This window comes from Thamnophis elegans, chromosome Z (assembly GCF_009769535.1).
Source record: "Thamnophis elegans isolate rThaEle1 chromosome Z, rThaEle1.pri, whole genome shotgun sequence".
In the NCBI taxonomy this organism is placed as follows: domain Eukaryota; kingdom Metazoa; phylum Chordata; class Lepidosauria; order Squamata; family Colubridae; genus Thamnophis; species Thamnophis elegans.
In genome coordinates this window covers 127,660,802-127,676,721 of record NC_045558.1, presented here as the reverse complement: position 1 = coordinate 127,676,721, position 15,920 = coordinate 127,660,802, and the positions used below count along the sequence as shown (strand labels likewise).

Below are 15,920 nucleotides of genomic sequence, written 5' to 3'. Positions count from 1 at the left end.
TTTTGATTGTTTTTTGGATTTAGATTTTGAAGAAATTCTTGGAAGTTGTGGATCTCCTTTGCATGAACTGCAAAGGATAAAGCACCATGTAGGAAATGGATATCCCAAGATTTATGAAAGGAAATTGAAGTATAATCTGTCTGAGCTGTTATAAACCAGATCTTATTCGTCTTTGGCACATCCTCCACCTCTGAAAACTGGAGGAAAGTTCTCAGAGCTGATAAGGACTGAGTTTCACCATATAAGACTATCACATTGGCTGTGCTGTTCATGAGAACATGGTATATATGTAATCCTTCATCTATGGTATCAGTAAAATCACTGTAAAAAGCTACGTTTGGTAACTCTGCTATGAATTCAATACAGATGCCATGCTCCGAAAATGTGGGAAGCATCTCCTGAAGGAATTTTTCTCCTTTCTCATCTTTTACTATAAGAATTCCAATCCAGATCCATCTAAAATATAGCAATAACTGCAGGAGGCCCTTGCGTTGGTGGGATTCATTCGGAAACATTTGTTGGAAGAAAACTGCTTGAGTCTCTTTATCCATGACAGAAGCAGAGCCATAGGTCAACTACAGAAAGGTAAACATATGCAATTGCAAAGGTCTATGTGAGCCTCTGAAAATGTATACATTTGATTTGAGTATTTTGCTATTTTTATATACTGGAACATTATATAACTCTTTGTGTTGATTAGGAAATATCAACCACGATGTCACTCTTGAAGTATTAGTAAATACATTTTTGTACACTATATTGTGAATATTTCAGTACCTGGAATTTGCTATGTCAAATAGCTTCACCATCTATTTAGATTTAGATTACTCAGGCTATTATGCCAACTTTTCAAGCAAAACTAATATCTACTTATCCGAAAGGTCTCTTCTTTTTACAGAGAGAATCACATAGACGTTTAGTGAGTTATGATAGAATGATAGTGTATAGCTACATCAAATCTTACCTGAGGAACCTTATAGGTACAAAGCACACTTGCCATGTGAAGAGAAATGTCAGATGCCCCAATGACTGCAGCCAAAGCATTTGTGATCCCACACTTGTAGTTAGGGATGAATTTGCCCTGAGTGAAAGGCAGCAACATTGAGGCAAAATAAGTCCAGCTTGGACTAAAATTGCTGTTGAAAATGTGGAAGCCCAGCGTGATATTGGTTAGGATCTGGGGATTTTCATTAATCTGTTTTATAGTAAATGTTAAAGCCGGGATATGCTGGAAATTCTGAAAAACTATTCTGTAAAAGAGAATTTTAAAAATGCATTAAGGTCTGTGTCACATTATAGTATGTGTGAAATAATTCTTGTTTCTATGTGTGAGACTCGTTCATTATCAAACTGAAGTTTTAAGAATGGCTTATATGGGAGCTTGGGACCCAAAGGGACCTTGGAGGTTTTCTAATCCAACTCTTCCTCAAGCATGATATACACTAATCTATTATGGGCATGTTCCTTCTTAAAAACCTCCAGGGATGGTATACCCACAAAGCTCGCGTGAAGCAATCTCAGGCAGCAACCCACCCCTGCTTTATGTCTATAAAGAAAGATTGATCACATCTACGAAGTGACCTGCTTAATGATTGTCATGACATATGACTTTAATTCTGATCAAAATTATTGTTACAAGTTAAGGACTTCCTGGGGAAAATATATGCTGGCTGTGGATCTTGGTGTGCATCTTTCTTCCCAAGTGTTTTATCATTGTGATGAAACCTGAACTGAACAATAAATATCAGCTCATGAAAAGGAACTTTTGACAACTTTTTCAATTATACATACATACATACATACATACATACATACATACATACATATGCATGCACGCATGCACACATACAGACACACACAAAATTATTGATATATTTCAGTATGTGATTGTAATCTCTGACTAAATATATAGGTTAAATGTGAATTATAAATGTGTCTATATCTTAATTCATATGCTCACTAGAATGTGTAAAAAATTAAATACAATTAATTTGGTTACACATACTGTGTAAAGGTGACTACTAAATGCTTTTGGGTTTCCTTCCTCATAGGTAGAAAACCTTGAAGCCCCCCCCCCCCAATCCTCTTTTGTTAAGCATGAGTAAATTTAAAGTTTTTTCAGCTGGCAATGTGTTTTCTTCTTAGTATCAAAGACCAATGAGATCTCTATTTATTCAAATAAATTCCATCAGACATCCAAATGCACCAACTCTCTGCAAAGTACATTAAACATCCTGAAGATGCTCTCAGTGCCATTTTCATAAATCTGAAAGGGTTACTGGATTAAAAGATTGTGGCAAAGACTTTTCAGACCTAGGCTTCTCCAAAAAACACAAAGCAGAGTCCTGGTCCCGACAAAACACATTTTATTAAACTAATGTGTTTGTTTGTTTGTTTGTTTAATTAATTAGCTTGTATGCTGCCCACTCTGAAAGAGACTCAGGGTGGCTTACAGGTAAAAAAAGGAAGGGGGGACATACAAAAAAAATGTAAAAACAACATTAAAAATTCCACAACATTCATAACTCAGGATGGGGCTGGATAAATCAACAGCCCCAGGCCTGCCAGAACAGCCAAGTCTTGGTCGCTTTGCAGAAGGCCGGAAGGGTAGTAAGGGTCCGGATCTCAACGGGGAGATCGTTCCATAGGGCCACAGCAGCTACAGAGAAGGCCCTCCCCCGGGGAGTCACCAGCCGACATTGACTGGCAGATGGAATCCGGAGGAGGCCTATTCTGTGCGATCTTATCGGTCTCTGGGAGGTAACTGGCAGGAGGCGGTCTCTCAGGTAGCCAGGTCCGATACCATGTAGGGCTTTAAAAGTAATGACTAGCACCTTGAACCGTGTCCGGAGACAAATAGGAAGTCAGTGCAGCTCACGGAGGATATGGGTAACATGGGTGTACCTAGGTACACTCACTATTGCTCACGCAGCTGCGTTCTGGACTAACTGAAATAAATTTAAAGTTTTTTCAGCTGGCAATGTGTTTTCTTCTTAGTATCAAAGACCAATGAAATCTCTGGTACAAAAATAATTCTAGTAAATTCAAATAAATTCCATCAGACATCCAAATCCACCAAATCTCTGCAAAGTACATTAAGCATTCTGAAGATGCTCTCAGTGCCGTTTTCATAAATCTGAAAGGGTTACTGGATTAAAAAATTGTGGCAAAGACTTTTCAGACCTAGGCTTCTCCAAAAAGCACGAAGCAGAGTCCTGGTCCTGACAAAACACATTTTATTAAACTAATTTGAATTTGTCTCACTCACATTCAGCAAAAGCCTGGTAAACAGTCTTTCAAAGGTAATTTTTTGACCACAAACTTTATCTAGCTTGGAAAGCTACCATGTAAATATTTTCCAAAAGCAATACTGTGCAAGGAATGACTTGGCAAAAAGTCTCATTGATTCATGGAGAGATCCTCACACACCTGAAATGAATGAACAAAAGAAAGAATTGTTTCCTGCAAAAGCCCACTCCCCTTTCACTCCTCTTTTATTTCCTATGGGAGGGGCCATTCACCATCCACTTGTGGATTTACTCTCAGGTTGACCCTGATTTCTTGACTACTTTTTTCTTCTGGCAGCTCTGCGCATGCACACACTGGGAACAGGCTCCCACTCTTCTTGTGCCTCACTGTTGTCTAGCTCCGAAGGCAGCTGAGAAAAGATGGCCTTGGCCCCATCTCTGCCTCTAATGCACAGCCCTCATCCAAGCCTTCCCCAGCCTCCAGGACTGGCCTATGTTCCTCCCCAACCTCCTCTTTGTTCAACTCTGCTGCCAGCTCTTCTGGCCACTGGCAGACCACAACAAAAACTTCCTACTTCCTTCATTGAGTACTGGCCCCTGCAACTACTTCTCAAGTTACAGTTTCTTAGTGTCAGTTCAAAGTTATAATCTCCAGGGCTACTTAACTCCTGATGTCAAACTCACCCCTCCCATGGTTACATGATCATAATTTAGATGCTCAGCAATAGTCATACATTTATGGCTGCTTGCAGCACCTCACACTTATGCAAGCATTATTTATGGCTTTTTTTGCTGGAAACTTCCAGTTATCTGTGAAATGACCATCATGACTTACGACCATGAGTCTGAACTCAATTGCAGTCATTAATAGAGGACTTCCTGTATTTCGAATGTTATTCAAAGAGAGCAATGGTTTGAGCCCTCATGAAAACTGATTTTTCTCTTATTTGTGACTTTTAAACCAATTTTCACTCTGCTTTATGCATAGCACACTGCCATGTGACTGTTTCCCAATGCAGTCTTCATAAATAAGTATTCTACTGGATTCTGTGCCAATATAAAACAGTAGAATTCAACTACATGACAATCAAGTATTGCAATAAACATCCCAATTTCTGAGGAATACATAAAAATAATTGCAAAGGAATGGAATGGAGAGTAGAGAATGGAGAGTAGTTTGGTTTTGTGTTGTTGAAGAATGGAGTAGAGTCGAAAAATGTTTTTTTATCATGGCAACCTGATCAACCCAATAAATATAAATTTAACAAAAAAAAGTGGAGTCGAGAGAAATGGATCTGAACAGTACCAAACAGAACAGCATAGATCCATAATAGCTACAATCAGTCCCTATACATATGTCCATAACTATATCTCTATTTTGGTTTATAGATCTCAAGATATTATTTTTCTCTTGTGACTGAATCATTTTTGCTTCAAGAGGCCACCAAAAGTTTTGAAGATAGCTGTCACTGTCACATAAGTCACTATCATTATGAAATTAGCCTGTTTGTCTCTTCCAAATCCTATGGATCTCCATGGAAAAGTAGAGTAGAGCAGAGCAGAGCAGAGTTGAATAGAATGGAATAATAAATCTACAGTAGCTATAATCAATACCTAAACATATGCCCATAATTATCTCTATTTTGGTTTAAAGATCTTAAGATATTATTTTCGTCTTTGTAGTTCCTTCTTTCTTGCCGCAGGAAGCCCTCAGATGTTTTGAAGATGTTTACGTGGGTGACAGTGTCTCTATCATAATAGGATTAGCTTGTTTGTCTCTTCCAAATCCTATTGGTCTCCATGGAAAAAGGAATTGCTGTCCCTGAAAGATGTTATTTATTGCCCCCATGATATTCCATCCCATGGATGGAAGCCCCAAAGCTTTGTGAGTTGATTTGATAGTATGTTATATTCTCTATTTCTCTTTGAAAAATGTCTCAAGAAGACAGTGGAGTCTGATCTTCTTCAAAGATCTTTTTGCAGACATAGACATTTGTACACAAAAACAAGACACTCATGGAAGATGTTAGCATTCATGCAGTTACTGTTAATAGTAATGTCTCAAGTGGTGTGCAAGGATCCTAGTCTTCAGTGTGGTTTTGATGAGCTTTCTCCTATTCATCACACACATCATCAGCTTGGAGAGATTAACATCGCTGGCATTATTTCTGTAGTGTTTACATTTTCTAATCCCATTGATTTCAGTCAACATCCTTCTCATGGATTTCATGATGGACTTGTGTACGTACATCATCATTTCATTATCAGGTTCTGGACATTGCTGTTAAATCATATGAAGCTTGAAGTGTTTTCAGGGGACATATTTCCCGTGATAATTTTCTCACTTAATATTTCTGGTACATGAATTTAGAAATTTCATCCATATTTAAAAATGGAGTTTGGATACTAGACTTTTTTCATATATTAAGAAATAATGCTTACAATTTCGATCCAAGGTTTGTTTTCTATTAAAAATAACTCCAGTTCTTGGGAGGATATATATATATATATATATATATATATATATATATATATATATATATATATATATATATATATATATATATATATATATATATATATATATATATACATACACTTAAAGTCACAACCCCTGGTATGCCCAAGTATGGGAGGAAGGTCACACTTCCACTCTCTGTCATTAGGCTCGTCACAAGAGTCCATCCAGACAGAAACCCAATATTTTTTACTGTTGCCTTTTTTGTTACATTTGTTATATTTATGCTGATAAATAAATAAAGGGAGACTAGTATAGATCTATTTCAAGCTATTTAGCTCTCATCAGCTAGCCATACCCAAGTTTTTGGGAATCGAACCTGTGCTCTATTGCCTCCCAAACCTGTGACCTTAATCCCATACTTGGGCATACCAGGGGTTGTGACTTTAAGTATATACCTCCCACCCTGGCTGGCTGATAAAGGAGTCGTTCTCTGTAGCTCAAATGGTTACCTCCCTGCCTGGGAGGCAATAGAGCACAGGTTCGATTCCCAAAAACTTGGGTATGGCTAGCTGATGAGAGCTAAATAGCTTGAAATAGATCTATACTAGTCTCCCTTTATTTATTTATCAGCATAAATATAACATACATACATACATACATAAGTACGTACATACATACATACATACATACATACATACATACATACATATATATATATATATATATATATATATATATATATATATATATATATATACACACTTAAAGTCACAACCCCTGGTATGCCCAAGTATGGGAGGAAGGTCACACTTCCACTCTCTGTCATTAGGCTCGTCACAAGAGACCATCCAGACAGAAACCCAATATTTTTTTACTGTTGCCTTTTTGTTACATTTGTTATATTTATGCTGATAAATAAATAAAGGGAGACTAGTATAGATCTATTTCAAGCTATTTAGCTCTCATCAGCTAGCCATACCCAAGTTTGGGAATCAAATATATATGTGATAGTTTTTTGTTTTGCATTTCCCAGGATCTTAGATGAATACTGTACTGAAACACATTTCAAAAAAGGTGTTTTGCTGAAAGATTGTGTCAAAATAAAAATAATAATAATTCTTAATGCATTTTTAATGCTGATGTTTTGCTTTTACAGAATATTTTTTCAGAATTACCAGCATATTATGGCCTTAGTTTTTACTATAAAACAGATCAATGAAAACCCTCAGATTCTACCCAATGTCACGTTGGGCTTCCACATTTTTAACAGCCATTTTAGTCCAGGCTGGACTTACTTTGCCTCAATGTTGCTCCCTGTCACTCAGGGAAAATTCATCCCTAACTATAAGTGTGGGGTCCCAAAAACTTTGGCTGCAGTCATTGGGGGACCTGACATCGCTCTTCACATGGCAACTATATTGTGCATCTACAAAGTTCCTCAGGTAAGATATACTGAAGATATACATTAGCATTCCCCAGACATCTGTATGCATTTGTTTGCAAAAAGGATAGAACTTTCAGATTCCTAGTTATTATTTTTTTGCTTGGTAGGATTTCCACAACTACATGAATAATAGTAACTCTGAACAGACAGTGGATATCTTTGGCATAGCAAATCATTCCCCAATTCCAAACTTTGAACAAAGGTTCAAGTCTGAAATATTCACAATGAGACTAGTTCCAGGAAAAGGTATTTAGTGATACCTTAGAAGGGACATTTTGGTTGATATTTCACAGTAAATATAACTAGGATTTCATTACATAAACTCAAGGGCAGTCAAATGAATATGCACATTTTCAGAGCCTCATGTCGACCTTTCGAATTGCATATGTTTATCTTCCTGTAGTTGACCTATGGCTCTGCTCCAGTCATGGATAAAAGGACTCAATCTATTTTCATCCAACAAATGTTTCCAGCTGAATCATACCAACGTAAGGGCCTCTTGCAGCTACTGCTGTATTTTAGATGGATCTGGATTGGAATTCTTGTAGTAAAGGATGAGAAAGGAGAAAAATTTCTCCAGGAGATGATCCCCACATTTTCTGAGTATGGAATCTGCACTGAATTCATAGCAGAATTACCAAATGTAGCCTTTTATGGTGATTTTATTGATACTATGGAGGAAGGATTATACATATACCATGTTCTCATGAACAGCACAGCTAATGTGATAATCTTATATGGTGATATTCAGTCTATATCAGTTGTGAGAAATTTCCTCCAGTTTTCAGAAGTGGAGGATATACCAAGGAAGAAAAAGATCTGGCTTATAACTGCTCAGACAGATTACACTTCAACATCTGTTCATAAATCTTGTGATATCCATTTCTTACACGGTGCTTTATCCTTTGCAGTTCATACAAAGACAGTCCCATATTTCCAGGAATTTCTTCAGAACTTAAGTCCTAATAACAACCAACATGATCATTTTCGGAAAGATTTTTGGGAACAGGCATTTGATTGTTTCTTTGCAAACTCAAAAATGGAGAGGTCTGAGAAGAAATGTACTGGACAGGAGAGGATAGAGACCCTTCCCACATCTGTGTTTGAGACACACATGAGTGGACAGAGTTACAATATTTACAATGCAGTCCATGTTGTGGCACAAGCTTTGCAATCTCTGTATTTATCCAAATCCAGGGAAAAAACAGTCATGAAAAAAGGAAGAAAACAGTTTCACAACCAAGTGTGGTGGCAGGTAAGTCTGTAATTAAAGTAGTGAAGAACCTGCCATATCAGTAGTTGAAGCAGCTGTTGGTAAACTCTAGCAAACAATGTTCACTAGCAATATTGACATTAAGTCTGAAAGCTGTACAACTCAATTGAAAAAAAAACTGAAATCTTTTATGGGGGAAAATAACAATAAACATATGGAGCGTTTTAATAAGTGTCCCTACCTTACTATAAGTAGGGATGGTCTATGCTCAGAATTAACCAATCATATTATACTGATGAAAACTAGTAATAGGTATATATCTGCATCCATTCAAATGTCTCTAATTTATCTGGTATAAAGTTACACTGTTCTAGAAGGATTTTTCTGACATTTACTCAGTTGCCTCTTAAAGGAAAAGCTATGATCTGCAAAGAGCATAAAAACATGAAAGATATTTCATAGTAGGAAAGCTTCAGTCAGAAGGGTACAAAATAATTTCTAACATAGTGGATATATCATACAACACAGTGAAGGTAGTCATCGACAAATGGAGAAAATATGCCGGAACAGTTACATTACCAAGACTTAGATGCCTCTCCAAAATTAATTGAAAAAACAGAAGAAAACTGGTCTAAGAGGCTGCTAAGAGGCTTAAGGCAACATTATAGGAGCTGCAGGGATTTCTGGCAAGTATTGTGTTCTATATGTGACAATAATCTCCTATATTCTTCATATGTCTGAGTTAAGTCAAGGTGGAGATCATTATGAACAGTTCGAAATACCAGTCAATTTTGGCACAAAGACTTCAGACTTCTGCTAAAAGACTGAAGATGTAGAGGACTGTTTTCCTTGCAATATGACTACGACCAAAGGTATACCCCCAAATCAGCAAAAGAATGGATTTATCAGAAGAAGAACAAATGTTTGAAATGGCCCAGACAGATTCCATATTGGAATCTAATAAAAAATGTGTGGCTTGAAGAGGGCAATACATGGAAAATGCCCTTGCAATAGCAACAATAGCAATAGCAGTTAGACTTATATACCACTTCATAGGGTTTTCAGCCCTCTCTAAGCGGTTTTACAGAGTAAGCATATTGCCTCCAACAACAATCCGGGTCCTCATTTTACCCACCTTGGAAGGATGGAAGGCTGAGTCAATCCTGAGCCGGTGAGATTTGAACAGCCAAACTGCAGAACTGCAGTCAGCTGAAGTAGCCTGCAGTGCTGCATTTAACCACTGCCCCACCTCAGCAATATGACAGAGTTGGACTGCTTTGGCAAGGAAGATGGACATACATTGCCAAGATAAGATGTGTCATGATGATACATTCTGAATGCAAAGACTGATTGCGGCCATAAATTCAAACGGTGCTCCAACAAAATATTACTTTAACAGTGTGCACATTTATACGTAAAGGGTAAAGGTTACCTTCACACATATGTGCTAGTCGTTCCCAATTGTAGGACGCAGTGCTCATCCCTGTTTCAAAGCTGAAGAGCCAGCTCTCTCTCAAAACATATCTGTAGTCATGTGGTCAGCATGACTAAATGCTGAAGGTGCATGGAACACTTTTTCCCCACCAAAGGTGGTTCCAATTTTTCTACTTGCATTTTTTACGTGGTTTCAAACTGCTAGGTTGGAAGAAGCTGGGAAAAGTCACGGGAGCTCACTCAGTTACATGGCAATAGGGATTCGAAATGTTGAATTACCAACCTTTCTGATCGACACATTTATACAACATTATACATATTATACATGCACATTTATACAACCACATTATTATACATGTTTATTTTTGTCCCCCCAAAAAAGGTATCAGTTTCAGTTCAAATGGAAAACAATAAACTAAATTGTACAGTTTATATATTATATTAGGGGTGGGGGAATGGAAGTGGTATGTCTTGGTCTGATATTTTTATATCTTTAGAACCTGACATTTTAATAAGGGTGTAAAGCAACATTGTGGCTCATGAGTACTCCTGCATGATAGGCTGAGCTTCCATTGATTGCTCCAGCTCCTGCTGACCAAGCAGTTTGAACACATGGAATTACAAGTAGATAGATAGGTACCACTTTGGTGGAGATGTTAATAGGATCGTGTAAGAAGCCTTCATCCAGGCATCACTTGGGCAACAGTGATGTCACTGGATAAATCTTTCAGCTAGGAAGCTCCTTGGTGCTTCCAATACAAAAATGAATGCTAATTGGTGTGTAGATTCTTATATCCATCATAAGTAGAATTTTGTTTTCTAAAATTAATTCAGATTGATTTTACTTTCTAAAAGTTCATCTGTCTTCCATTATACTGTACACTTTATAGGTAGTTTATAGGTAGTCCTTACTTAACAATGTTAATTGAGGTCTGAATTTCCATTGTCAAGTGATGCAGTTATAAGTGTAATATTTCTTGACTATGTGTCTTAACAACAGCAGTTGGTGAAGACTCCAGTTACCATTGTTAAGTGAAGACTGCAAAGATTTTTGGGCAAGGACCTAATGTGATCACAATTTCCAACTACTTTCTAGCTTTCCCATTGACTTTGCTTATGGAAAGCCAGCAAGGAAGGTTGCAAATCACAACCATGTAAATCTAGGAGGACACAATAGTCACAAATCCAGACCAATTGCCAAGATCCAGGATTGTGATCATATGATCACAAGGGTGCTATGACAGTCAATATTTCAAGGAAGTCATACGTGCCACTCATCCTGCACCATTTCAATTTCAAATCCTTGTTGAACAACAAGCAGTCATTACACAAAAGTCCCTTGCATTTATGTGTTGCTCTGCTGCTTCATTTACAGTAGTGGTGGGATTCAAATAATTTACCAACTGGTTCTCTGCCCTAATGACCAGCTGGGTAGGTGGGGCTCAGTGATCATGCGATCATGTGGGGGTGGCCAAGTCAATGTCACTCAAGTCGATGGGCACTTCGCCTTAGTTGTTACAGTGGTAATAAGGGTTAACTGGAGAGGGCAATAAAGATTAGGCTAGAAAAAATACCAGAATGTTTCCTTCCTGACTTCCTTACAGGATTAGCCCTGTAAAGTGGGGGGGGGGGATTTCTTACAACAACCGTTCTCTGAATTGCTTAGAAAGTTAACAACCGGTTCTCCCGAATAGGTGTGAACTTGCTGAATCCCACCACTGATTTACAGAGACCTCAAAATGTTGACTGAGAAACTAATACCATTTAGGTCAGGACTAATTTAATGAATCCTACAAGTTTGAGTGTGCTTAACCCTCCCTCATAGTCTTTGTTTGAACTGGGTGTGACATAAATGTTTTCTCAAGTTATATTTCTTGGTCCAGGCTCAAGTTCTTATTTGACTGTTGCCTTGATAGTGGCTCTTCATCATGTCCTTCAAGACCATTCCTATTAGCTCTAGAGAAGGAGGGAGGTTGATTTCCTTAGTCTCTAATTAGCTGGCCAGGAATTGGATTATCAAACATTGTAGCTGGGTTTCTTATGGAAGCCATGATTGAATGCATATGACTCCTTTAAGTGAAATGATCCTGATCCCATCTAGCTTAACATAAATCGATATGCCTTATGATCATTTTCCTCTCTCTTTTCAATATAAGATTACATATTTAAAAATGTAAGACAAGAATAATATAAAAATAATACTGAAAAAAATTGTCTTACTGTATGTTTGTGTGGTGTGTATACATACATACACACATATCTTTTCAATTACATATTCTTTTATCTTATTATTTATCTTTTTTCTGGTCTGTTGGATTGACTGCAATAATCCTGATCCAATCTTAGAAACCTAGAGCATGAATAAGGCTCTTTAGAAGTAAAAATAGTATTAAAGTTTTGTAGCCTTATACATCCTTGTATTTCTTATATATTTATCAGAAGTCATCTAGTTTAAGTAGTTTTCAAAATTAAATTACAAAGGGTTTTTTTTTTTTTTTTGCTTTTTATATTGCAATTCTATGTTCATTTTATTTCAGTAATCTGATATTTTACCTCTATCCCTATTTTGGAATGACTATTGTTTGTATTGGCCTACAACTAAAAAAAAGTTTTTATACTTTCTTTAATGAGGCATTGACATAAGTGTTTTGAACATATGCATTTCCCCCACTCCCTTTATCCTGTTCTCTCTTTGCCCCATTTTCTGTGTTGTTGTATTTTAGGTTCATTCTTTTATGAGAAGTGTCAGATTCAACAACAGTGTTGGTGAAAAGATCTCCTTTGATAAAAATGGACAATTCATTGGCAGATATGATATTATCAACTGGATCACATTCCCAAACCAATCCTTTCTTAGGGTCAAAGTTGGAGTGGTAGATCCCACAGGTCCAGCAGACAAGTTCTTCAATATTTCTGTAGATTCCATCACATGGCCAGTAGGCTTTAATCAGGTTAGCTGTTAGAATCTAGACTGGTTTGTCTCAATTTATATGCTATAAAATATAATTATTAATGAAAGTTTCAGAACATCATTTCTGAATAAAGTTTGCTCTAAGGAGAAGTGTCCTGAAGAAGGAAAACATTATCTCTAAGAATGTTTACTTTTCTAATAATTGGTATTATTTTAGCTCTTTTAATTACAGACAATGTTTTATGGTTTAGAAGCAAAATCTGAAATCTTACTGTTGACTTCAAATTCAGAAGCTGAGAAAAATATCTGTAACTAACCAGTACAGAAATTGTCTTTGGAGAGTGTGGATGATAGTTTTGAAAAGTCATAGGCGCCAATAAAGATAGATATTTAATGAATTATTATTTCAGACCAATTCCATCTCAAAATGATGAAAGCCTCAGAGCATCGTCTCTGAATAAGCTAAGTACAAATGTCCTCAGGAAGAAGAAGAAAAAACTGCAGTTGGTATAGAATATTTACGTTGGCCTTCTGTTAATTATGGACAATGTTTTTCATGGTTTTTGAAGTAAAAGCTGCAAGCCAGTATACTAGATTTAATAAGTCTGGAGATTTCAAAATTCAGAGGCTGAGAAAAACATTTTCAACTAACAAGCACAGAAACTGTCTTTGGAGAATAGAGCATATAGTTATGAAAGATCATAGATGCCAATAAAGATAGATATTTAATGAATTATCTGTTAACTTGCAAAGCCAATTCAAGCCAATATCATTTCAAAAAGATGCCAATGTACTACTGTTATTAATCCCTTTTTGTTCTGTTAATTCCATGAAGACACTACTTCTCCATGCATTTCCTTTCCTCTCTGTATCTTAAAATATTCTTCTTCATTTGTTGATAGGCACTACCTCTCTCATTGTGTAATGATCCTTGTGAGACAGGATACAGCAAGGCCAAGAAAGAAGGGGAGTTGTTTTGCTGCTATGATTGCCATCTGTGTCCAGAGGGGAAAATTTCAAAGGAAAAGGGTAGGAACTTTCTGAATATAATGGACCTAAGCCCCATTATACCTTATGTTACAACACTGCCTGTAATCAACTGTATCAATTCCACTGTGTTCTTTTTCAGACAAGGATGACTGTTCTCCATGTCCTGAAGATCAATATCCAAATCCTGACAAAAATATGTGCATTCCAAAACAGATTACTTTTTTGTCATATGAAGAACCTTTGGGGATCAGTCTGACTGTTCTTTCCCTTTGCTTTTCTTTAATGACAATTTTGGTAATAATAATCTTCATGAAACATAAAGACACCCCCATCGTCAAAGCTAACAACCGGAATCTCACCTACATTCTCTTAGTTTCCCTCCTCCTCTCTTTCCTTTGTGTGTTTCTATTTGTTGGGAGACCTGATAAGATTTTTTGTCTCCTTCGTCAACCAGCTTTTGGGATCATCTTCTCTGTGGCAGTTTCTTGTTTATTGGCCAAAACCTTTGTTGTGGTTCTAGCATTCATGGCCACCAAACCTGGTTCCAAACTGAGGAAATGGGTGGGTGGAAGAATGGTCAGCTACATTATTCTTTCCTGCTCCTTTCTTCAAATATGTTTTTGTGCTGCATGGCTGATAACGTCCCCACCATACCCAGATTTTGATATGAAGTCATTGTCTGAAGAAGTCATCTTGGAGTGCAATGAAGACTCTGTCATGTTCTACTGTGTTTTGGGCTTTATGGGTTTTCTTGCTCTGCTTAGCTTCTCTGCTGCTTTTCTAGCTAGGAATTTACCTGACAGCTTCAATGAAGCCAAATTCATCACCTTCAGCATGTTGGTCTTCTGCAGTGTTTGGCTGTGCTTTATTCCAACCTATCTAAGCACTAGGGGAAAATATACATTAGCTGTGGAGATCTTCTCCATGATTTCTTCCAGTGCTGGATTATTGTTGTGCATTTTTCTTCCCAAGTGTTTTATCATTGTGATGAGACCTGAACTGAACAATAAACATCAGCTCATGAAAAGAGAGTTTTAAGAATGATATTCTTTATTTCTCCAAGTTGCAGATCTTCCCCACTTGCATATCTAAACTGGAAACAGTCTGCGTTTAGAATGGCCTTTTATATTGCAATTCCTATCCTTCCATGGAGCTATTGGTAGCTCATAACATTTTTCCTTCTGAAAGGCAATTCAAAATGTGGACCATAACACAAATAAATAATAGTACAAATACATTTATTGAATTTTTTTTGTTATGTGGTATACATCTCTGACTAAAAATATAGATTAAATGTGAATTTTAAAGCTGCTTTTACTGGTCATCTTAATTCCTATGCTTGTTGTGTTCAAATGAAGGCATCTATGTTTCTTGGCTGAGGGAGCCAGCACTTTCCAAAGATATTTTCTGTGATCATTTGACAAGCATGACTATATGCCAAAGGTGCACAGAATACTATAACCTTTTCATCTGATAAACCCGGTGTCTTTAACTGCTGAGCCATCGTGTCCCCTCAATATATGCACACTAGCATATGTATACATAAAAAGTGAGGATTAAATACAAATGAGATTTTCATTTCAACAGGAAAGGCCTCCGAGCTGGACAGTGGGGATTCTCTGGTGCACATCATGTGTTGTGATCACCTACGAAATATGGTGTAAAATAAAAATATCTTTTATCGGGACATTGTCTTCTCCTCAGTAGCAAAGACAAATGTTGAAACTCCTTTGGTTTTAAATGCTACTTTTAAGCCTTCAAAGAATTGTATTTGATGACTATAATCTCTGTGATGTTTTGGTTAAAAGAAAATAGAGAACAAGGTTTCAAAGGGTACTGCTATTTCAAACCAAGTTGGAGAAAATAAAATAGAGCAGAGAGAAAGGAGAAGAGAGAAAGAAGAGAGATGAAAAAGAAAGAAAAAGAAAGAGGATAGTGTGCTGGGGTGATCCTTCAGAGCTGATCTGCTCACAAATGCTGATAGAAATCTCTGATTGGTTGGCTACAGATTTGTCCTCTTATTCACTAATATTAAAATCACCCCCAAGGAACAGATAAATAAAGCCAATCCAGGCAATTATTGTCACAGTAGCTGTCTATGCATAATTATCAACGGGAGCAACCTGGGTTAAAAGCCAGGTTTCTTTTTTTATTGTGGATCAGTGAATCACTTTTTGCCAACTCTCTGCAAAGTATATTAATCCTCCTGGGGTGCTCTT

At 37.0% G+C, this 15,920-nt stretch overlaps 1 protein-coding gene across 1 annotated transcript; it reads left to right on the top strand.

The window, feature by feature from the left end:
* Positions 1-5,304: 5,304 nt before the first annotated feature.
* Positions 5,305-14,739, top strand: LOC116521722 (vomeronasal type-2 receptor 26-like). Its single transcript, XM_032236382.1, has 6 exons — positions 5,305-5,489; positions 6,866-7,151; positions 7,557-8,408; positions 12,524-12,751; positions 13,614-13,740; positions 13,841-14,739. Exons 1-6 carry the CDS (start codon positions 5,305-5,307, stop codon positions 14,737-14,739), a joined length of 2,577 nt encoding a protein of 858 aa, XP_032092273.1.
* The last annotated feature ends 1,181 nt before the right edge of the window (positions 14,740-15,920 follow it).